Raw genomic sequence first — 25,977 nt, 5'->3', positions numbered from 1 at the left:
GATTTGTCATAATATGAGCTCTGATGCAGTGGATAGTACGTTCTGTATGGCATAGACATCATAACCGATGATTGGTCTATGCTGTGGCCACAGAATACTTATTACTATTGTGACATTTTGAATTACACCCTAATCTGAATCTAAAACCTAAAACCAGAGTAACCAGAGAGAAAAAAAAATTCTGTATGGATTAAGTGAGGGTATTCTAATTTGATATTATTTATTTCTCCCATTGACTAGACTGCTATTCAAGTTGAAGAGTTGAAAACTACATAGTTCTGTTTATTAAACTTTAAATTATTTTCAGTTGAATGTGGTCAGTTATTGTGATGTGAAAACACAAGAGTGAAAAAAAGTGTGATGACTATGACAGGAGCATAATACTTTGATAGATATGACTCTTCAACATGGAAAAATGGAACATTTTAAAGATGTCCATTTTTTTTATACTCCCTCCCAGGGAAATATTTACACTATGACTGACATACAATTAGTAAATGGTTCAACAAAACTCCTTGTAGCTTCTTTGAAAAGGGAAATATTCTGTTTTGACTTTCAAGAATCTTCTTCTGGTTTATTGATTCCCACTACAAAAGAAGTTTCTTTTACTTATATACCAAGTAAGTGTTAAATGTCTTCTGCCAAAGGCTTTTCCACAAAGTTTAAATAACCAATAAGATTATAAAAAAAAATCAACAACTGAATATGTGAAAACACTATTCTTGAGGCATGTTTAGTCAGCACAATTATGATCATGCCAGTTCCCAATTTTCTTGGTAAAACGCCCCTCAGGATACTGTTCTTGAATTTTTAGCCTTCCGAAAAACTATTTTTTTTTGGAAGGCTCCAGTTTCAATTATTAATAACCAATTTAGAAACTGTATGTATAACAGCACACAACTCCAAAAATGTGTAAAAATAGGTATATTAAAATAACTGGCAGCTCAAACCTAATCATTTCACAATATGGCTTAGTCAAATATTGAATTGAATTGGGAATTCGCAATAATTATAACAAAATTTATTAAATAATGATAAAATGTCATAAATACAACAACAAATAAAAAAATCCAAGTAGTTGGCTCACTCATTACTTCACCTGTTGGAAAAAATGCATCATCTTAGGCGTATTCAGGCAAACTACAACAATTTTGATTACTTTTTATTTTAAGGAAGAATATCACTATGGTATACTAGTGATGGTTTTTCTAAACAAATATTCTAAACAAATAGTAAATCAACTCCAGAGCATAGTGCCATTTTTGCTCATGTAATCCTCCTTTAGGATTAAGAAATACATATATATTCAATTTTGTAATAAAGAGTGAGGGTGTTTCTGTATGTGCGTGTATTTATGAGTACTTATGCATATGCATATAATTTGACTCTGTGCCCACCATGTTTGAAGCATATTGGATTCTCTTTGCCATCCAGGACTTCGATTCAGTAAATGGATCATCTCAAAGTGATCTTTGCACTCATTTTCATGAAAAAAGAAACTTCAAAAATATACGGGGTGAATGAATATATAGTCAATACATGGGATCTTGGAATTGGTAAGGTTAAATGGCAGTAAAGTTTTATATTATAGAGCTTATTATATGTGAAATTGGCCGAGACTTGATGAAAATCCATAATATATTCAAGTTACGCTATATGGTGAGATTTTCACTGAACAGTTGGTAAAATTTCTAATATACTGTTCAAACTTTTCATTACTTCATAACTGAACTCTGACAGGTAGTTCATTTCATGATGCTTTCTATTTTGAATTAGCTTAAACTCTAGTAAAATTATTAGTCATTAAATAAGTAGGTCATATGATCCAATTTGTTATATTGGGTAGAATTTAGTCACTATAAACAACCGTTAGAAAGCTATTGTATTCCATAACACTTGTTGTGGTTTTGTAAAACGTACAGTGAAAATCTCACAAAGTGTTACTTGAATATATTTAAGAGTATTATTAGAGGTTTTGGATGGTTTCTGGTTTTGTCAACTGTCCGGGTCAACTGAAATAACAGTTGACTGAAACAACACTTGACATGTCAAGAAGAGTACTTAACAACGCCACTGAAGATGACTGCCGCAGTTGCAGTCAAAACTTTGGAGGTCATAACTAAAGAAGATTACGGAAAAACCCAGAAAACAACCAAAACATTGATGCCAGCCGTAAAAGCCTACATTCCTATATCAGTATTATTAGATTTCAGAAAATCTGAGCTAGGCTCTTTATTCCAAGAGATATTCAGAAAAAATTTCAAAAATCCAATTTTTTTCTAAATTTATTTCTCCTTTACTTAAACAAATATTCAAAAATCGATTATACTTTGCCATTGCAACTTTTGATGGTCTGTAAGATGTTTTATTGCTTTTGCCACCACTAACTTCAAATTTTTAAATACGAGCCTATATTATGTAACATATTTTCCAATCTTTCTGAGCCATGTTTGATAATGAAATCACACAATTTTCAAAAGTTTCAGTAATATTTAGCCATCATCAGTGAAGATTGCAGTAATTAAAAATTCAGGTGATAATTGTTTTTGGGTCTTCCTCATTGCAATGAAATGGATTTATCAGATTCAATGCAATTTTCAAGAGTAAATGAGTAGTACATTTCATTTCATCAGTGATCAGCATATTATTTATCTACTACGTATTATACGTGTTAATATTTTGTAACTATAAATTTTGTATCAATGAATATAAGTAGCAAATGCTTAATTTTTGGTTTATGTATCTATACTTATAAATGTGAAAGTCTCTCACTTAACACTCACTCGTTTATTTCTTTTTCTCCGTACCGGTGAGTCCTATGAAGCTAAAATTTAGTATGTATATAAGTGCTTCTTAGGTCCTAGATACACATTAAGAAAGGATGTTCAAATATTCCAATTGGGGCTCCCCCCGTGGGGGTGAGAGGGGAGCGTTTACATATGAAAAGTACCTTTTCATCACTGTTTTTCCGCACCGCTATGTTTTCGATTTTCGGAGGTGAGTTTATAAAATAAAGTTAGCTTTTCATCATTGTTTCTCCATGCCCTTGAATTTCCGGTGGGTGAATTAATATTTAGTTTCAGCATTGCACTCGCTATTCGTATATGAAATGAAATAAGAAAACAGATTTTTCAAGGTATTCCGAAAATTTCTTGAAATAAAAGGCCTAGCTCAAATTTTCAAACATCTTAATAATATGCTCTATAAACTGAAAGGGGTATATTTTTAGGAGAGGTTAATTTTTTTTAAAGGATGGAGAAGCAGAAAGCTCTATAATATGAAACTTTGTCGCCTTCAACGTTCTCTATAAACTGTTTTCTAGATCCCCGTGCATCAACTGGAATTTCACTCACTCTGTATAAAGTGTCCTATCTAGATCAACAATAAATTTATATAAACAAAACGATTAATTAGATCAGAATTCTCTTTATAAATTCCTAAAGAAATAATAAAAGAGTAAATTAATACAATATTTTGTATATTCATTTCAACCGTGAATTTATTCACATTACAACATTTTTTTTTGATAGCGTCTCATTTGTTTTTCTTCAGTTCTCCAAATTTCACATTTATTAAATGTTTGGTTTAGAGTTATTGTAGATAAGTGTTCAAATGAGTAATAACATGTTGTTTGAAAAAAATTGTTTTTTTTCCGTTAACCAGCTATCGCACCCCTATGAACAATAACCCTAAGAAGTCGAAACTTGTGCGAGCTAAGGACTAACGAGGTATTACCTTTTAACGTGTGATTCCTAACACGGGTTGGAGGATAGCATGTGAAAATCGAGCGTTCGGCTTGATTTTCTTGAACCATCGACTCACACATCGGCTGATTGACTGAGTGAACAAACCCACGTCGAACCGCCCGGATACCGACCGTCCATATACTTGCATATAATATAAACTTGCATAAATATGTAATGTTTCTGGGAATCATGAATATAACAAAACTTAAATCATCTAAAGGAACACTCGGTTCAGGCCAGTCTCAGTTCAGGTTAATGGACTGACACCAATCAGAAAACAACTATTCCCCTGGCTAATACCACGAAAGGCGGTGGATTATATCCGACAGGTGCCAGTGCAGGATTCTTCACTGAAGTTATTCCTGCATACTGTGTTGGCGATACAACTGCCGCAATAGATTTTCAATTATTGAAACACACTTGCAGATCGGTTTCGGGCTGTTTGGCACTCGTCAGTGCAAGGTAGTGTCTATTACTCTGGTAATAGAAACTCAGTAATAAATTATCGAAGTATCAGTAAACTGTCCATTTTCAGCAAATTGTTCGAAAGCATCGTTTATGAATCTATGTTTTACTATATCAAGTCATCAATCATAGCAGCATGGTTTTTTCTCCAAGAGGGCCATAGAAACAAATTTAGTAATATATGCCGACTACATTTCAACTGCATTAGAAAATCGAGCACAGGTGGACTCACTGTCCACTGACTTCAGTAAGGCATTTGATAAAGTCGACCATAACCTTCTTATTTCAAAACTTGCTGGGATCGGTATACAGGGAGATTTCCTTAGATGGCTTTCATCCTACCTTCACAATCGCAATCAGCTAGTGAGCGTAAATGGATACAGATCTGCACCATTTGTGGTAACCTCGGGTGTCCCTCAAGGTTCACATCTGGGTCCATTAATGTTTCTACTATTTATAAATGATTTGAAAGATTGTTTCAAGCATTCACAAGTACTATTGTATGCTGATGACTTGAAAATCTTCAGAAAAGTAACGATTAGAGATTGCTCAAAAATTCAGGAAGACCTCAATGCTTTTTTAGAATACTGCTACCTCAATAAATTAAAACTTAATATTAATAAATGTGCATATATATCTTTTTGCAGAAACAACATACCGATACATTTTCAGTACTCCCTGGGCAATAATATTATTAAGAGAGTAGACCAAATTAAAGACCTTAGAATCTAATTTGATACAAAAATTACTTTCAATCCCCATTTGGATTATGTAATAAATTCCTGCAGCAAAACCTTGGGATTTTTCTACAGAATATGCAAAGACTTCAACAACGAGGCAGCAATTAAATCTATTTACTATGCATTTGTTTATGGTAAACTCAATTTCGGAAGTGTCATATGAAGCTCACATTATAATACACATAAATTACGATTAGAAAGACTCCAGAACAGATTTGTAAGGTTCTTGCATTTCAAAATAACGAAGACTTATGTAACACTTGGCATTAGAGAAATTCGATCTCACAACAAAATACAGCTTCTAGAACAACGAAGGATGATAAACCGAATAAGTTTTTATTTATAAAATTATAAAAAACTGTTATGACTCACCCAATCTAGTATCAATGATTTTTTATCATGTTCCCCATAGGAACACTAGAAACAGAAAATTACTTGCCAGTGCGAATTTCAGCACAAATTTGGGCAAAAACTCCCCAATTACTAGAATATGTGATTCTTTCGACAAATATTGTAGTAATATAAATGTTTTCTCTATTACGTTGAATTCCTTTAAAATAACGATGAATAAAATATTCAACACATAGCAAAAATAATTGCTTAGTATATACGAAATTTATTAATTCATTAATTTTTAGTTTTTCTTGTATCTGTTGATACCGTGTATCTCTGTAACCACCACTACTATCAGTGGATGCTTCTATGGGTATTTACATTTTTGTATCCCAAATTTTGAATAAATAAATGAATCATCAACAATTATCGGAAATCATCGACTTTATGTTGATGGTAGACACTACCTTGCACTGACAAGTGGCCAAACAGCCCGAAACCGGTCTGCAAGTGTGTTTCAATAATTGAAAATCTATTTCGGCAATTGTATCGCCAACAGCATATGCATGAATTACTTCAGTATAGAATCCTGCACTGGCACCTGTCGGATATAATCCAAAGCCCTTCATGGTATTAGCCAGAGGAGTAGTTGTTTGCTGATAGTAGTCAGTCCATTAACCTACAGTGTAGGGAGTTGAGACTGGCCTGAACAAATTGTTCCTTTAGATGATTTGATTTATAGTCAGTCTTCAAGTATGCCCACTGACTATATGTGAAAAGATAACAAAACTTGTAAAAATCATGTTCTACTTCAAAATAGGATGATAAAAATTCAATATAATTTTTAGATGGGGCTGAGATAATATCTATTGATGCTTTTAACAAATCCACAAATAGCAACGAATTTGTAATAGGAATCACAATAATAAAGGTAAACATGGTAGTTTTCATTATTAACATATTGATATCAAAATTTTCTGTTCACAGAATAGTAATGATTCTGAAGGTCATTTAGAAACATATTTGAACATATATGCTGGCGAAGAAACTGAAGATTTCAATATCGAAAATATAGCACAAAGTTGTCTGAATGTTGAACTTAATTTTATTCCATATAAGCTTTTTCATACCTATTTAGTTACTTTTGAAGATAATGCTATGGTTAACAAAGAGGTGAGTCAGTAATTTAGATTAGTTCAACAATTTTTACTAAACTCGAAAGAAGTGCTGGCATTAAGCTTGTCACGGTTTATGTAAGCTTCTTCATATGCATGATTATTTTTATGTTTGTTCAGTTACCTACCTATCAGACCTGATAGGTAAAATAATTCCTAGTATTCTAAATAATTTGAAACACTTATTCAATTATGTTCCGCATACTTCTCAGTATTTAAAGAATAATAATAGAAAAAAGCTGAAAACTACATCAATTTTCTTCTCCTGAGGATGCTAACTTTGTTGGCGAAACGCGCGTCGAGTGCAAAAATATCACTTTGGTGTTAGGGCAATTGATCTCGAAAAAAGTTATTCAACTTTCATACCAAAGGTTCCAATCTCATCGTTACTATGGAGTGGAAAACAAAATTTGTTTCTTGCACTATAAGTTCTTTAGGTTTTTTACTTTTACCTATAAATTCCTGTCAAAAAGAAATAATTGCTGGTGAACCCAAATTTACCACAGATACCTATATTTCTAGCTGCATTCACGGATACCAATCTACCCTAGATCAAACTGGAGTTAGTGTATACTATTGCATTGAGTTCAGCAGTAATTGTAAGAAATGATAAAAATGACTTTGAGGTATTCTGTGAGTAACATTTTTCTGTTTAACTGAACCTTGCTGCTTTTCTGCACACCCTGAAAGAACAGCACCTGACAAAACCTATAGGCCATAGTGTATGTTTTTTACCATTCTCAAGCCGCCACATTTGCCAAATTGATTCATCTTCAATAAATGTTATCTCCAAAAAGTGTTTTTGAAAATAACAGTTGAAATCTATATTTTCTAGTCCTATTTTTATATGCAAATTATTAAATAATTTCAATATTCTATTCTACAATTTTATCACTATAACAATTGTTTCCAATTCTGAGCTGTTTGACAAGTCTCCAGCACTTTTTATGATAACGTCCACTCCAACTATCTTCCTCTACTAATTTGTATAAGTCCTTTATTGGATATTTTGGGTTCTTCTTTATACAACTTTCTTTTGTCCAGGTGTTGTTTGAATGGAGAGCCGAGTAAATAATTTAGTAATTATTGATTGGTACTATCAAAGCAGATTCAAGCCTAGTATATGGAACTGATGATTTGTGTTTAGCTTACTCATCACCTTATTTTTGCCTGAAATTTCTGCCCGTTCTAGCGCCAAACCATTACATTCCGCCAGGTTGTTTAGTTCTTCATGGCATTCTTAGAACAGTCTCGATGTCACTCTTTTTTATGAATAACATACGTTTAGCGAGAAAATAATTCATGAGACCAGATTTGCTCAGAATAGGAATGAGGATTTCAAAAATAATTTTTACTTTGAAAAAGGGGCCGTATCACTTCTCACTCTAAAATGATTCAATACAAATTCCACGAGAATATGAAATTGGGAAAGTTTTTGGATTTCTACTTCTTCATCTTGATACAAAAAAAATGGGAATATTCCAAAGAAAGGAAGGAAGCAATCAATTTCAAAAAAGGAACTACAAAGATGTGTAGATTATGCAAAGAAGTAACTTTCAGACACAAACTGGAAGAAAAAGCTCTTTCGAAACAGTTACTTTCATATAAACATGGAATTACACAAAAGAAAAATATTTTCAAAACAAATAGTTTCATATGAACACTGAATTATACAAAAAACACTTTTCTCTACTCAGTTTCTATTCCAAGCTTTCGAAATGGTATAGATTCAGATATCATTCAAAGGATTCCTACACAATATACGGAACGAAAGGTAAAGTTTCACTTACACTCACTGGTAGATATCTGATATTTCGAGGTAAGACACTTGTCTTATCAGCTAATGAGATGTGATCTACACATCTTGGTATAGAGCTATTTTTTTTTAATCGATTGCTTCCTTCCTTTCTTTGAAAGATTCCCACATTTTTGTATCAAGATTGAGAAGTAAAAAGCCAAAAACTTTCTTTCCCAAAAATTAACCTCTCCTAAAAGTATAACCCTTTCAATTTAAATATAAAATTATGCTGTGCCCAAAAAAAATAATTACTTCTAGAAGATATATACAACATTTCACAAAAATATCTAGAATTATACCGAAGTTATCAAAATGGACTCAAAAATAACTTCAAATACCATTATTATTATTATTAAGAAACGCACTCTATATAATTACAGTTTGAAAAATATGTACGAACTTCAGTGATCAGTTTATTCTTTCTGATCATGAGGGGTTATTTTTTGGCTAGGAATATGTAGATGAGAGAGAGAGAAGTATCTCACTGGCATGAGTCCAGTCCATAGTCCGTTTCTTTTGAGGTAACCATAACATGACCTATAAATCCAGATATTTTTTTTTTATTTAAAATATCAGTTCTTTTGTCTGCAGAGCTAGTTAACTTGATTCATTTTATAATTTAATAAGTGCCGCCAATATCTCTTTATCATATCTGAACACTGAAAAAAAAAAATAAAATCCCTTCATTACATGAACAATCCTCATTTTACCTGAAAATTCTGGTCCCAAGAAATATAAATCAGTTCAGCAGAACCTATAGAGATTTCTTTGCAAAAAGGACTTATTTCTTCAAATTACTAAGTCTTAGAGTTGTCTTTCAGAGCGCATCACAGAGAGGTCTTTCTCTCTTTCTTGTCCTCTATCTTCTTCTTACTATCTCTTCCTTTCTATACCCTCTTCACTACGTTTGGTTATACAGGAAAAGATATACTATTTAGTTTGCTGGCTACAATACAAGCTTGCCTAGGTAGCCGTAACTTTCATTAAAATTGTATAATCTCTACGTTTCATGTATCTTCATTCATTTTTTATTTTATTTTTTTATCATTTTGTCATAGACGACTATGTATTTTGTCTTAATACTGAATTGAATAAATTTACTTACTTACTTACTAACTTTTCTGTTAAGGGTGGGAAAGGGATGCCACAAGGTTCAGTTCTTAGTTCTATTCTCTTCCATAAAAATGTACTCTGCAGATGAAACTACACTAATGCAAAAAAAGTGGATACAGTTGAATAGAAATACACCGTCCCCACAAACGTTAACTGACTTTTGCATTAAATGACTCTCACATTATGGAATCACAGTTCAAAAGAAGTGGTGAAAGGTGCCTTTGTCATGCAGCAAAGAGCCTTAAAGAATTTTAAGAAAGTGATACAGGCTTTTTATTCTTGAACTTGCTTGTTCAATATATGAAGACATTAAGGAAATAACTCAAATAAGATTTTCTAGTTCGAATTTCAAATACATTATCAATCAAACAAGATTGTCTCCGATTTTCAACCTTTTTAGTGAATCTGATCTTTTTTGTAAATATTCATAAAGGTATTATATTGCTGATAGTTTCTTATTTTAGATAGTTTTTGTTCTGTCTGGTAGTGATAATCAAATTCATATATTTCGAGAAAATACTACTGATCATACATATAAGGAAATTGAGAATAAAGACCATTTTCCGGAATTTTCAAAAACTCCTAGTCCTGTTGTCTGGATTGATATTTATTATTCAGATGATTTCAAAGAGTAAGAATGTTTTTTATAATCTTGGATGTTCTTCACTACACTAACTTTAATTTTTTTTTGCAGGAGAATTACTTCATTTGCCTGCGAATGTGGCTATGTAAAATTACTCAAAGTCGATGTGGTATCAAACAAGCTAGTCTATAATTTCTCTACACGGTTTGGCAACTACATTTCAAAAGTTTATATTTTTCCTGAATTTAATTCGGTGACAGATTATTCGTTTGAGAAAAGTACTTTTTTGAGAGAGTTGGACATCAAATCTCGTGGAACTTCAAAAAAATTGAATTTGGTTGTTGTCAACACAATTTTACCAGCCGTTATATTTCAGTGAGTACCGTTAGTTTATCGAATAAGTTAGTTTACCAAATAAGTATATTCTTGAAATATACTTATGCGTGCCTTTTGATAAAGTTCTGCATATGATGTGGTTATATTACTTACAAATCACACATTTTAGGTTCATGCTGATTTTTATTTTCAGTGGACTAATATTGCAGGATCGATACTCTCAGTTGTAAAAACGCACCATCGGACATCAATTTTCATAATTTTGTCAAGATGTTTTGTATGTCCTGACAGAAAAAAAATATTGGAAAAAAAAACTGAAATTTGTGAGAAAGAAATTTGTTTGGTCTCAAGACCAAATATAAGACCAAAATTTGATACTAATTTGTGATTAGTATCACAGCATCATATTTTAATTGTATTACTTTCAGCCAAAGTGATATATTTGAAGTTTTATTAAGCAAAATTTCCAAAACTTACAATCATAATACCATCTTGGTCAATTACCGATGATCATTTTAAAGCTGTAGATGATGAGAATTTGTTTTTGTACTTCTAGAGGAGTTGTATCAGATGCTCTACCGATATCACACACTGTCTTCCGACAGTCCGAGTCCCATCATTTGATGATTCAAATGAGGGTGAACTGTAAGAAGGCCTGTTAGACACCGTAGTTTATTCCTACTGTAGTCCAACAACTATTTGGTATCAATCTTCTAAGGGTGAATAAACGCCTTGGAGTGAGCCAGTCCTGGAAGATTATGCCAGAAGTCCATTAATATTTTTGCCATCCAGGTTCTGCTTCGATGAAGCTGCTTGTAGCACCCTCCTTTGCAAAAGAGTCAGCAGCCTCATTGCCTTCCAGGCCAGTATGGCCAGGAATCCAGACCAGAGGCAATCTGTTAAGTCTTCCTATCGAGGAGAGTCGTTTTTGGCAATTAGCTACCAATTTAGACGTTGCTCGGTAGGAACCAAGAGCTTCCAACGCCGATTGGCTGTCCGAGAATATTTTTATTGACTTGTATGTGAGGTTGGATTCTCCCAATCTCTCTGCACACAATTCAATAGCGTAAATTTTCGCTTGAAATACAGATAACTCATCTAATTGTCAAGTCTCTTGTCCATTACCGACCTTGGCGATACAAAAAGGAATTTTCTACAGCATTTACTTGATCTTGTAATCGCAGTATCACGACTTTTTTTGTTATTGTTATTTAATTATTGCTATTCAGAGGTTTGGTTGAAAAACAGCCTTGGCTGATTCTCTGCCTATACGCCATTATACTGAAACTTCTTTTTGCCTGTTTAATTGTACTTTTTATGGTGTATAAAGACGTATTAATATTGTTATTATTTACCAAGCTCATATACCAAGTTCATATAATTTGTTCGATTGCTGACTTATTTATTTTGTGGAAATTCATATAGAATATAGGATGAATAAAATCATGAAAAATGAGAGATGAACCTTTCTGTTTTTTACCATTTTCATTTGTAACTAACGTTACTGCAGTTTCGTCCTATAAGGACATTTTCAAACTTATACAATAAACTTATTGTATCTGCTACTATGTAGTAGCGGCTACATCCATCAATATAGATAAAGAAAATAACTTTTGTCTAATTTCTACTACTTACATATTATAAAAAATCTTTTTTTGTGTGTCTGGTATTGTATATTGTATCTTCATAATGCCAATTTTTAATATTACCATAATTTTTCTTTTCCTACTAGTAAAGATAATACTATCTAGATAAGAGTTTGCAAGAGTTTTCAGAAATTCATATAGAGAAATGAAAGAGTGTTCAAGCCAGGAATAAAAAGTACTCCGAGTAAATGTAAAAGGAGAGGTAGAAGCAAGTAGACAATTTCTAATTGAATAAGTAAATAAAAAAATTCTCCAAAAACTAGAATTGTCAAATTTCATTTTTTGGCTATACCGCCTCCATTATAATCTGATATAAACCAATTTGCAATGCGACATTTTGCTCATTAGAATTCAATATCAACTTAATTTTTTTCAATACGGACATCTAGTTTTTTCCATCGATTTTTGTAGCCACTGTAATAACACAATCAGCTATGTATTACAAAACACGTGTTTCCCGACGTTTGTCTCTGAAAAAACATCATCAATATTTGTGAAGTCTCGAAAAGGTAAAACCTATGTCTTAGAACTCAAAGATACATTAACTCCAAACATCTTTTGAAAATTTGCAATTTATGTATAAATATGGAAAAACTATTTAAAAGCCAATTTTTATGGAACGTTAATGTTTCTGGTAAATAAAAATAGTGGGGAAAAAATGTATGAGTAGGTATACTGAAATGTATTGATTTGTTTAATATGTTTTACTGTCAAGTACATAAATAATCATATGATTCGTGTGAATTTGTGAGAGGAAAACCATGAATTTTTCTAAGTTTTGGGTAAGTTCAGAAGACATTCTCGGTAATAAATGAAGTGATGAATATTACTAGAGTTTTTCCCAACACCAAATCGTTATTTTTAAAACCTCGACACGTGTTTCGATCACCAAGTGATCATATTCAAGAAGAAGATTAAACCGTTCAATCTTCCAGTTTAATCTTCCTCTTCAAGATGATCACTTCGTAATCGAAACAGTAATATTCATTACTACACCAAAGCTTCCAAACAGTGCTTAATAAAAAAATGAAGTGATATTAATTCAATTGAGGACAATAAAATTCCTTTCTGCTTAGAGCTACAAATTTCCAATAGATCTTTGGATGTTTGGCTTGGTGTGATAGACTCCAAGATTGAAAGTCCCTACTTTTTTGAGACATCTTTGACGGGGAAAATATATTTGGAATTCTTATCAGATTCTAATTGAGTTGTTGGAAGAATTGTCTTTGAATATTCTGAGAAAATATCAGTATTTCCAACATGATGGATCCCCACCACACCACAGAACTATTTGTAGATATTTTCTCAATACAACTATGTCAGGACGATGGATAGAAAACAATGACCATCACGTTTCTGGACTTTTCATTGTGGGGCTTCATTAAAGACAAGGTATTCGACCCAACTTTTGGCAATATTGACGAATTGAAAGAAACAATAAGGAGGGCTTGCATGTCTATAACTCCACAAATGCTAGTAAATTGCCATCAAAAAAAAACTATTGCAAGAGCGAATATGTGTTTGAGGAACGATGGACGGCAATTTGAATATTTAAAGAGATCGACATTATTTTGATATTTTGACTTTTTTCTGTTTGTTACTTGGTATATTACATGTTCTTCCAATATGTAGAGTTTATGTATAGCTTTGTGTTCTAGGCCCAAAAAATATGTTTTACCTTGGCTCTACTGGGCTCTTCCATTGGGACAATTGGACTTTGGTCTCAATGTCATAACTATATACCCATGATTTGTCACCAGTCATAACTTTTTTAGGCAAATCTGGATCGCCGTTGATCTCATTCAGTAATTCCTGACCGATACTAATGCGACAGTTTTTTTGGTCAAAATTCAGCAATTTTGGAAGGAACTTTGCTGCCACACGCTTAATGCCCAAATTAAAAAAAAATGCATGGCATGAGCCAACCAATATGCCGACATCCTCAGCAACTTCTCTAAAAGTATGAGCTCCAAGTTGATTAAATGCCCATTGTCAGTATATTCCCACTTGAGTAGTATAGCAATAACTTCAATACGAAATTCATATATTCATAAAAGACAGTAAAGTCAAAAAGTGGCTAGTATAAAATAAACATTAGTTTTATCATTATATACTTTCATTCCTTGACAAGTTTATATTGTTTATCTGTAGATTTCAATAGGACTCAGCTGCATGAATAATTTTAATTTTTTAGCGATGTGCTTGAGTTTGGCTTAAGCAATTATGCAACGCTCCCGAGGATCGATTCTACGAGTGTATTATCAAGTTGTGAAGTCGCTGATATTGATTTTGATGGACAGAAAGAAATCCTAATTGGAACTAGCGGAGAAGTAAGTGGATTTTTTGAAATTATCGGTCGAGAAAACAACCTCTCAACTGTGTTGAACTAATAACTATACAAGAAATTTTCTTTGCAAGGTAAACCAAGAAAGTTCATTCAGCGATCTTTATTGTGCATGTATAATTGTAAGATTGGTTGACTTAGGTTAGGTCAAAAGTCCGTGGGTCTATTCGACACTGCACCGCAACCTACAAGGGTTTATTGTGGCTCACACCTATTCACACTCGACCAAATAAACTCAGCTTCTTAATGAAGCCGATTAGTTTGTATGGTGAGTGGTCTTTCAGGTTAGATGGTAAGAGTACGGCTCTGCCAAACTCTGTAAACCTGATTTGGTTCCCAGCGAGGCAGGCAGGTATGTGATCTGCTGGCATCTGGCATTTCTCTTCAGAAAAATGTGGAGAGGAGGTAGATCTAGAAGGATCTCCATCGCCGCTGACGGTGTGGTACTGATGGCCAGACAAGCCTGTCTCTGTAAGCCAGAGAGCTTTGTCTGAGCTGTTTTCTGTAAAGCCTTCGACCATCAGGCAATTTTTCCATAAGTGATCATTGGTGTGACAAACATCATATAAATCCAATGAATTTGTTTGGGACCTAAACCCCAAGTTTTACCACAAATCCTTCGACATGTCCATAGGGACAGATTGACTTTGTGTAAAACTTTTTCCAAGTGAGCGTTAAAGGTGAGTTTTTTATAAAGGACAATGCTAAGATATTTCACCTCCGTTCCAAATGGAATGACCTCACTATTGGGGGGGACTGGCGTAAAATGTCCATTTTTCTCCTCCTGGTGAAGGTGATTATCACAGTTTTGCTGGGATTGACAAACATCCGCTTACAAGCTATCCGACGTGGACCTTGCCAAGATTACAAGGTCATCTGCATATGCTTACAGATCTCCTTTTCTTCTGTCGAGGGCATCAAGCAGACTATCCGTCAGGGGCGACCACAGAAGGGGAGATAATATCCCACCTTGAGGGCAGCCTCTGTTGACCCTGAACCTAATGGCTTCGCCTTGAATAGTCGTAGTTGCAGTTTTGTTTACCTATACAAAGATGATCCTATAGATTTGGGTAAATCATTGTCAAATACTCCATCAATATCGAGAAATACTGCAACCTCAATATCCTTGTTGTCAAGGGATTGGGTAATTTTCTCTACAAGGTTGTTTAATGTTGAATCTTTGCTGGTTTGATATGCATACTGGTGGTCATTCAGTGGGGCTGCATGCAACCCTCCTGATATTTACGTCCAGTATCCTCGCAAGTCCTTTCAGTAGAAAAGAGGTAAGGCTTATTGGTCGTACCGATTTAGAGTGTAGGTCTTTCCGACCCACTTTAGGTATATATACCACCCTTGCTGCCAACCAACTGGATGGTATATAGTTCCACGCCAGACTAGCTCTATTGGTCGAATTACCTGAAGGAAGATCAATCTTAATTAGTCGAACATCAACATTTCGTATTTGATAGATCCGTGAATCTCATACCCCTGAATATGGTCCAGCACAAATTTCAGATTAAAAACTTTTTTATATGATACTAGGTATTTATCGCTTGTCCTGCTTAGTCAGTCTGATTTTGTGACTCATTCGCACTTTGTTGGGGAAGAAAAATAGTTTTAAGTGGTGAGTCGGCACTCCTACCAAAGGAGGACTATGATATTCGAATAATTAAGATTGATCTTCCTTCTGGTAAGTCGACCAATCTTACAATTATTCGTCACATCTCCGTCCTCCTTTGGTATTTGATAAACATTTAGCGAAATAATTAAAGTGCGTCATTCCTACAAATAATAAGATATATTGTGAATATGTTATACAAAGAAAAAATGTATATCATTGAACATACTGTAACTAATAAATCTGAAAATTCCCTTCATTCAATGTTCATTTGAATCACCTAAAACTATAGCGTATTGAATACGGTGGAAGTTTCAGTTCAACCAGCTGTGTTTCTTGTATATATATTGACACCCGATCTAAATGCTAAGGAAGTGGCTCAGTGCCGAACACTGTATCTACCGAAAATGTTAGTGTCCACACCACTGCGCTTTGTAATGTGTTTTTGATCCAACGACTCAGTGTTTGTGATGAAGCAGGGTGAGAAGGTTTGTTATGAGTTAAGAAAGGGGATGAAAGTAGTGATTCAGAAGGTGAAATATCTATGGGTTTGTCAGATAATAAGTTACAAAATAACGGGCACCATGCCTGTGTTGGCAAATTTGGTACCACTACAATACCCGTAAGTCCGAGTCTGGGTCTGGATCCCAAAATATGTATTTGTCACATTTTTTATTGATACATGAAGCAAAAATATTGATATCCGGTTGACCAAATTATTCGTTTTCGGCATCGATAGATTTCTTTCTAGATCATTCATCGGCTGACGATATCCCAACAACTAGGACCGGCTTCAGGAAATTCAGCTACAAAATGAATGGACCTGAATGTGCCAAAAGTGTTACCAAAATTATAAATGAAAATGAAAAAGTTGCTGTCTGTGATTGCTGTGCTGTAGTATATCACGAAAAATGTGCTGATCTAGCCCCTTCTGAACTAAAAGCAGTCGTAATTTAAAAACGAAATCTTCTCTACTTCTGCACAAACTGCAAAGAAAATTTCAAGAAAGTACCAAAAATCATTGAAAAATTAAATGAAGTATTGGAAATCAACAAAAAGTTGGTAGAAGAGAAACAAGTTGCAAGAAATGGTTGTAAAAGCTAATGAAAAGAATATGACCGAAAATCTCATTCTTATTGTACAAGAGATGCATGAAAGACAATCAAGGGCACCTAATATTATTGTATGTAATATCCAAGAATCGAATCTGAATAATCAGCGTGACAGGGCCAAAGAAGATATAAAAAATTTCAATGAAATTCTTGGTGACCTTTCTAATGAAGTAACCATCAGAAAGACTTTCAGACTTGGTAAATTTTCCGAAGACAGAAACAGACCTATCAAAGTAGTTCTGTCGAACAGTGATGAAGCCCTATATGTTTTACGGAACAAGAACAAAATTATAGTTCCTGGAATAATTGTATTTGGTGACCAAACAAAATTACAAAAAGAATACTATCTCTCAGTCAAGTATAAGCTTGCGGATCTCACTTCTCAGGGAGTAAACAACAAGAAGATCCGTTATATCAACAATATACCAACAATTGTGGATGTTTCTCCTGAGCAGAAGCGAAAAAACTGAATCAATATCCCAATATACCCTTTAATACTGATATCATTTATACAAATATATAAAGCCTAATAGCAAATCATGACCAACTCGTGCATGACATCATTTGTTACCAGCCTTCAGTAGTTTTACTCAGTGAAGCCCGAACAACAACCGACATTGAAGACTTTGAACTTGATATTGACGGCTACAGAATTGTGAGAATTGTTCCATCTAGCAGGCATACTGGTGGTGTGATTTATTTACGGAGGGAATTTGATTTTAAAATATATAAAAAAGTTTGTATTGGCAAGGTTTATTGGTGTTCAATAATTAGCTTTATGATGCATGGTGAGAACATACTTTTAAGCTATTTGTATCGTTCACCTAATTCTAACTTTAGTCAATTCGTGGGAAATTTTGAAATTTGGACAGAACATTTTTTCGATAAAAAACGGTGACTTTAATCTGAATTATTTAAATAATAATGACAGAAATGTACAACAATTCAAAAGTTTCACAGCTATACTTGGTGTAGAACAACTAGTTAATGAACCTACAAGGGTGATATCAACAACAGCTCTTTAATTGATTATATATTGACCAATCAAGGTACCTTTCAAGTGAAAGTTCACAATACTCCCAAAATTGCCGATCATAGTGTAATAACAATGTCGATTAAATTTTCATCAAATCTTAATAATGATTCAAAAAAATTTTTTAGAAATTTTAGCAGGAACAAACTTGATTTATTGAACACTGGATTAATAATGGAAAATTGGGATTTGTACTCAACTGATGTTAATGTTATTTACGACAACCTGATGAAGAATATAAAAAGGCAGGTAGAACTAATTTCACCATTGAAATCATTCACAAATCAACTGCCCTGGTATGACCATGAAGTTGTTGTATGTAGCAAAGCAAGAGATAGGACTTATAAAGCATTTAGGAGTAGTATTGATGTAAACGAAAGACAATTGAACTGAAATATATATAAAAACCACAGAAATGAAGTGGTGAATCTTCTCAAAATGAAAAAATTAAGTTATTATAAAACAGAAATAGATAATTGTTCAAGTAATCCGAGAAAAATGTGGAAAACACTCAAAACTCTCATCAAACCCAATAATGCACCTATACCTACCCAAATAATTTTTGAAACAACAACAACTAATTTAGATTACGACAAGGCTGAAATGTTCAATTCTTTTTTCATTAATAGTATAGTATCAATTAAAAATAGTATTCCCTTAGCCCACCCTTGGTCAAACCATAACCTTCCAATAATTGAATCCATTCTGGTAGTTTTTAAGCCTTTAACCTTGAATGAGCTAAAAATTTTAGTAAATATTTTAGACAGCAAGTGCAATTCAGATATTCTGAATAATAAAGTGCTGAAAAGTATCTTTCATGTGATTGGTCCGATAATCTTGAACTTTATCAATACGTCACTTACTACTGGTGTTTTTCCTCATCAGCTGTAAACAAGTACAGTTGTACCAGTTCCCAAAATAATACAATACAAACGAGGCTATCAATTTCCGACCTATCAATACATTACCAAGCTTGGAAAAAGTACTTGAATTAGCTGTGTACTATCAAATTCTTGACTACATCAATACAAATAAACTTTTAATGGAATACCAATCAGGGTTTAGAGCTGGTCATTCCTGTGAAACTGCTCTTCAAGTAACACTATCCAAATGGAAAATTAATATGGATGCAAATAGGTACATTGTAGCAATGTTCCTCGATTTTAAACGAGCTTTCGAGACTATAGATATTTCAATTCTACTTATGAAACTACAGTACTATGGTTTGACTGGCAATGTTTTCAATTGGTTCTCTAGTTATTTACAAGAGAGGTCACAGTGTACTAAAGTAAACAACTACATTTCAACAAAAAAAAGCCATCAATACCGGTGTTCCACAAGGTAGTGTATTAGGTCCGTTACTGTTTATTTTATATCTAAATGACATCAATCATATTCAGGACTGTGAATTTATAAACCTCTTTGCAGATGACACTTTGCTGACAGCAAGCGATATCAGCTTAACGAATGCTATCAAAAAAATTAATAATATGCTTATTAGAATATCCGAATTCCTCAATATCAATAAAATGAAACTCAATATAAACAAAACCAAATCAATGATCATAACCATTCAGTATAAATATAATCTAATCGACAAAAAATTCATAAACATAAAAATATATAGTGAAACAATTGAATTGGTTGAGGAATTCAAATACCTCGGATTTATGATAGACAATACTCTGAGCCTAAAAAAACATTTCAATTACATTCATAACAAAATTATTAAAAAAATATTCTTCTTTACAAGAATTAGTAACTCGTTGACATTTGAAACATCACCAACAGTCTATAATACGATAAGTCGACCTCATTTTGATTAGTGTCCAACACTTCTCAACCTTTTTGATGCAAACTCTATATCCTCTTTGCAAAAACTACAAAATAGATGTATGCGTATACTCCTAAAATGTAATAGATACACCCCTATAATGACCATGCTTCAGGTTCTCGATTGGCTATCTGTAAAAGACAGGCTTTCCTATTTTTCCATGATATTTATTTTCAAAATTATTACTGGCAAATTTCCTACCTATTTCAACCAGTTCATAACTTATCAAAATGAAATCCATGATTACCCTTCACGAGGGAATAAGAACTTATATGTTACCTGAACAAAATATACCATGACAATGATTTCTCTTTTCCACAAGGGTCTCTTGGACTACAATAAACTTCCCAATGATATTAAATGTAGTGACTCCATTTTAATTTTTAAAAACCGTCTTAAGTAAATATCTGAAAGAAAAATATGTTTAACATATCTTCCACATTTATATCAGCTTTTCAGTTCATTGGTCTATTGGGAGTTGTACACTCTATCCTCTGATTTTATTTATTTTTATTATTCTTGTTATACTTTTGCTTGTATTTTCAAAATGTGATTGTTATAACAGTATTATGTATATTAGGATTCCTATATTAATAAATATTCTTATTATTATTATCAAGTTGTTCGAAGAACATAATATGTATGTTGCTGACAAAAACTATTCTACTTTCACACCCTTCTCACATTTCCTTCTATAAGTCATTGAGATGTCTGAGTTTTGTACTCCTGTTTTTTGAAATACATGCTATTACTGTTGTATTACAGGATGCATCAATATATTGACCTTTTTCAAATTTCTGATAGCAAAACACTTTAAGCCGTGAAAAGCTGCCTTTAGCTCCAACCAATTAAGGTGATTTGTTGCTTCAACTTTGTTCCAGAAACCCCAAGCTTTGCTTTTTCACAAAAAACGCCACAACCTATAGTGGAAGCATCTGAAAACAGCTATACCTTACTACAGGTGCAATGAAAACTGATAATAATAATAATAATAATAATAATAATAACTTTATTCACAACGTATTCAGATTAGAGTACAATTAAAACAGAATATGTGAACAAAGTGGTTTGGCGATAAGAGCAGAGCTCTTGTTTCGTAAGAAGTTATAAAGAATATGTAAGTACATAAATATTTGTATAAAAATATGTATGGCCTTCATGGAGTAGAAACTACAAAACATTTTATTAAATTTTGTGAATTTGGTGTTATAGTTAAGCAAATTATATTTCGGCTTGAGGGAAAATAGGCCGAATAAATACTAGACAAACAAAAAGTAAGAAAAATAGATAAAATCTTGGGCAATATGGATAAAATTATGCTACTTACAATACAGTATGATACAACTTTGGGATAAATTTGACTAAAACTAACTTATTTCACTCTAACAGATTTTTTTAAAGTGTCTATCTTTTTCGAGAATGTGTTTTCTTATTTGAACTGATGTTCCGATAATACTAGCTTAATTTTTAATTTTGCAAGCTATTTTGGTTTTGAATTTTGCCTATTGAATATATATCAAGAGGATTGAAATCCGGGATCGAGCGGGCCAGTTCTGTGGTCCTCTTCGACCTATCCACTGATTTGCATATGTTTCAGTTAAATGATGACGTGCTACTTGACTAAAATGGGCGGGAACCCCATCATGCATAAAAAACATATCCCTTCTGACGCCCAAAGGAACTTCCTTCAGCAGTAGTAGATGCACTTCTCTTAAAAATTGAACGTATGCCTCACCATTTAATCGAGGAGGTAGAAAATGAGGCCCAATTAAATCATCCCCAATAGCTCCGAGCCACACGTTAAGAGAAAACTGTTCTTGATGGTTAATTTCGACAATAGCGTGAGGGTTTTCATCAGCCCATATGTGGTAATTATGAAAATAATAATATTGTCCCGAGAAAAACTACATTCGTCTGTGAATTCTATCGTCTTCGGAAAGTCACAATTTCTTCTAATCATTTCCAGCATCCAATTGCAAAATTCAAGACGGTTCGGAAAGTCTCGCGGTAACAGTGCCTGTACTCGTTGCAGATGGTAAGGGTATAAGAGTTGTTCCTTCAAAATTCGAAATACCGTTATATGATCAACATTTAGCTGGAAAGCAGTCTTTCTAGAACTGGTAGTAGGTTGTTCTTCAATCAAATTAAGTATTGCTTTCTCAAGCTGTGGTGTTCGTACTTCTCAATGGCGTCCACAATCCTGCGTTCTTTTGTCGAATGAACCATATTCTCGTAATCGTTGATGAAGTCGAGCGAATATTCTATGTGAAGCATGCTGCCGTTGAGGATACTTTTTAGCATATCTTCTAGAAGCTTCTAACCCATACCCCTGCGACAGACCGTAAACGTAATGCATATCAGCCATTTCCTCATTTGTGTACGCCATTTTAATAACAAGTGAATTATTAAAGTAACAAATTAAGAACAGAACAACAACACACAATTAGTATTAATTCAATTTCGAAAATTCACAAAATGACAGCGTCATACCAATTTAATTGTCACTATCGCTAATGCGACCTACTAGATAGATTAGTTTCGTATTTTCGCATTTATGACGATGTATCTCTGTAGTTGTTCATAAAATAATTTTTTGCTACGAACTGGTTTATTTTGGGCAAAAAACCCAAGAGACATTTTTTGTTTAGAATGAAACAGGCTATCGGAAATAAATTTACAAACAAATGATAAGACAAAATGTTACATTGTAAATAAATTTCAGAGGTTGCGTTTTCCACCCCTTACAACCATGGGGTAAATCAAATTAATTTCTGGCTAAGTGTCTTTTTGGTAGTACAAAACTTCAGGTTAATTTCAATATTGTAACTTTTTTAGTGCGTGTGAAAAAAATTGTTATACAAATTTTATGTACCCCCTTTAAGGGGCTGTATCTTAACAAGGGATGCTCCAATGAAATTTCTTTATATAAAAGATCCTATATTTCTATTATTTTGCTCTGAACGATACTAACCTTTATTATTTTAACTATATCTAATGAGTTTTCTTTCCAACCGAACCATTTTTCTTTCAGTTCATTACTTTATCCAGAATCTTCCTTTATCTCTGATTACGAGACATTTTGTGCGAATCCTGAAACGCTGATATGTATTCAACGGTTTCAGCCTTGTTCAAGAAATGATACTCCGAAAGGAATTCGATTTTTGATTGTGGAAAATCATAAACTTCAATACTCAAGTGCCCGTTCCAATAATTGAAAATCGATTCCGGCAGTTGTATCGCCAAAAGCATTGCAGAAATAACTTCAGTGAAGAATCCTGCACTGACACCTGTGGATATAATCCCAACGCCCTTCATGGCATTAGCCAGGGGAGTAGTTGTTTTCTGATAGATGTCAGTCCATTAACCTACACTGTAAGTGAGTTGTGACTGGCCTGAACAAATTGTTCTTTTAGATAGATAGATAGAATACATAAAATTAAGACTGACTTAGCGAGACGAGCGATAACTAAGTATCATGTAAAAACGTTTGTAGTTTTTATATCTGAAATTTTTGCTGAACCGTATTCAAGGGTATGAGATTCAGGGATCTATCAAATACCAAAGGAGGACGGAGATGTCAAGAATAATTAGTTACTGGTAATGAAATATATTTCCCTGGATAAACTTATACGTTATTCCATACAATAAATGATCTTAATACTTTCAATTTTTTTTTTAGAAAATAATGATGTATAAAAAAGATAAAAAGGGGAATTGGTGTTTGGAGGAATTGAAAAAGATATCAGCGCCCGTTTTAGGTTTGAAATATATTGACATAACTGGTGACGGAGTTAAAGATCTTGTCATTTTATCCATGAGAGGAGTTCATGTATTGCAGGTGAATGGTAGCTTCATTGCCAAAATAAAAATTATTCAAACCAAATTTTGTTTCAGCATGATTCATCAAGATTACAAACCATTTTGGACAAAAAAATTCAAAACCTCGCCTTACCAAACATATCTGAAGTGATTTCATGATAGGGTATGTAATAACTTGATCTGTTCAAATTATTGCATGAGTTCAGATTATTGAACCATTAACAATTACTGTTTGAATTATTTTACGGATGTAACTAATTAAAACTTCAATATTCACAAATTTTGATTAATGAAATATATTTAATAAAAGCCATCTTATTTCAAATTTTCCTTCTAGTCTTTCAAATATCCAACACAACAATGCTCCCACATACCAGAATTGTACACCCTTCTTGAATGTCAGTATATATTATTTAATAGGTACTTTCTCTCCAACAAAATCCATATATACAGGCTGTTTTTTAGCTGATACCACTATCGCTATCTCGGAAACGGTAGGTCCTACGAGTTGCCTTTTTAGGAATGCAACATAACTGTATTCTCAGATCGATAAAATCATCAACCGTTTCTGAGATATTTGCAAAAAACTGAAAATGACAGATTTTTTTTGCTCTACCGCCTCTGTTTTCAAAAATATAAAAAAATGACAGAGGACCATTTTGCTTCATTTAATGTTTTTCATAATCTGGTTCAACCCATTTTCCAATGCGACGTTTCGTTCATTGAAATCCATCAATATATTTTTTTGAATACGGACCCGTATATTTTTTTATACATTTTGGTAGTCATTGTAATTACAAATTCATTGATATATTACAACATATGAAATTCTCTACGTTTTTCTCGAAAGCACATCATCAATATTCTATCATTTTTCTATTAAGAACTCGAATTTTCGTATTTTACTGAAATACAGGGTTCTCCCGTCAGTGATGTCGTTCATTAAGATCCTGAATATTTATATTCACTGAAATCCAGGATTGTCTTGAAAAAAGGAGACCAATAATCTTTGTATCAATACCAAGCCATTTGTAGCTACCCAAGTATTTCTGTTCAGAAAATGAGTATGTCAACAAGAATTAACTAATAAAAATACTGTATCAAAAAAGTCATTGATGATATTCAGGAGAAACCTGATAAGCGATAATTCATTTTTTGAAGCAAGCCATGAAATACATGAATGTGAATGCCAAGTTAATTCAAACACAAAATAAAACATTTGTTTGAAGGTGATTGACAATGTTTCGTGATGAATTCCACTAGTTCGGACTTCCATTGTCTACTATATAAAATGATTTGAAATCCCTGAAACAAGTAAAAAAGAATAATTAAAAAAGAATAGTTGAAAATAACAATTATATTAAGCAACAATAAACCTGAAATGAAAGGATAGTGAAATAACCTACAAGTAAAAATATAATAATTGAATAAATAAAAATTAAAGGAATGAAAAAAGAAAATAATAAAAAAAAATGTAGAGATTCCAAGTCACGTTAGTTCACGACGTTTCGATTGTTGGTATCTACAATCGTCTTCGGGTGATGACTGGACTGATTCCTCCGAGAGATGACTATTTTATAGGCCGTTGAAATACTTTCACTTTCTCTACTTTCCATTTTCCGCTTCACTGATTCTGTGAGAGATGACCGTTTTGGCGGGAGTTGGTCATTTTTCGTTTGATGATGGGTTTCCATATGTTTCGTATATCTACGCTGGCCTGGCTAAATACGTTGTTGGACAACATGTATGCGGCTTCCTTAAATTTTCTCCTGAACCAATGTTCCTCTCTGTGCAAGATCTCAGCTTGGGACCACTCGATGTTGTGTTGATGGGTCCAAACATGGTCTGCTATTCCTGATTTGCTGGTTTCTCCTCGCTGTGTGTGCTTCTTGTGCTCGGCAATGCGAACATTCAATGGCCTCTTAGTTTCACCAATATAGGATTTTCCGCACTCACAGGGTATTCGGTAAATGCAATTCTTGGAATCGCAGTCCGCGTTTGGGGGCCTGGTTTTCGTGAGGCTGCTACGGATAGTGTTACCGGATCTGAAACAGGTTCTAATGTTGTACTTGGAACCAATTTTTCTTATCCTCTCCGATAATCCTCTGATGTAGGGAAGTGCAAGCACTGGTTGTGACGGCTTCTCTTCCTTGCGAGGCTCCTGCTGTCTTTTAGCCAAAGTCTTTTCTACCATCGCTTTGGAGTATCCATTCCGCTGAAGATCATTTTTGATGATGTCTAGTTCCTTCTCGAGACCTTCCTTTGTATTACAGAGCCCAAAA

The 25,977-nt window shown here is 33.4% G+C and overlaps 2 protein-coding genes across 3 annotated transcripts in view; both read left to right on the top strand.

Moving 5' to 3' along the window:
• LOC141483638 (uncharacterized) overlaps positions 1–25,977 on the top strand; it is a 565,103-nt gene that overhangs the window by 172 nt on the left and 538,954 nt on the right. The window lies entirely within an intron of this gene.
• On the top strand, positions 49–24,020 carry LOC111507816 (KICSTOR complex protein kaptin). Of its 2 annotated transcripts, none has more exons than XM_074178468.1 (9): positions 49–200; positions 308–620; positions 6,133–6,215; positions 6,272–6,457; positions 9,835–10,001; positions 10,065–10,328; positions 14,130–14,265; positions 23,556–23,714; positions 23,771–24,020. In XM_074178468.1, exons 2-9 carry the CDS (start codon positions 395–397, stop codon positions 23,852–23,854), a joined length of 1,305 nt encoding a protein of 434 aa, XP_074034569.1. In that variant the 5' UTR covers positions 49–200; positions 308–394; the 3' UTR covers positions 23,855–24,020. The 2 variants fall into 2 exon arrangements, with proteins under 2 accessions (XP_074034569.1, XP_074034570.1); XM_074178469.1 differs by having other exon boundaries at positions 133–252.

Source organism: Leptinotarsa decemlineata, unplaced genomic scaffold, assembly GCF_025532065.1.
Source record: "Leptinotarsa decemlineata unplaced genomic scaffold, Ldec_3_MD MMD2_tig00003798_RagTag_RagTag, whole genome shotgun sequence".
NCBI lineage: Eukaryota > Metazoa > Arthropoda > Insecta > Coleoptera > Chrysomelidae > Leptinotarsa > Leptinotarsa decemlineata.
This window is presented reverse-complemented; position numbering and strand designations above follow the sequence as displayed.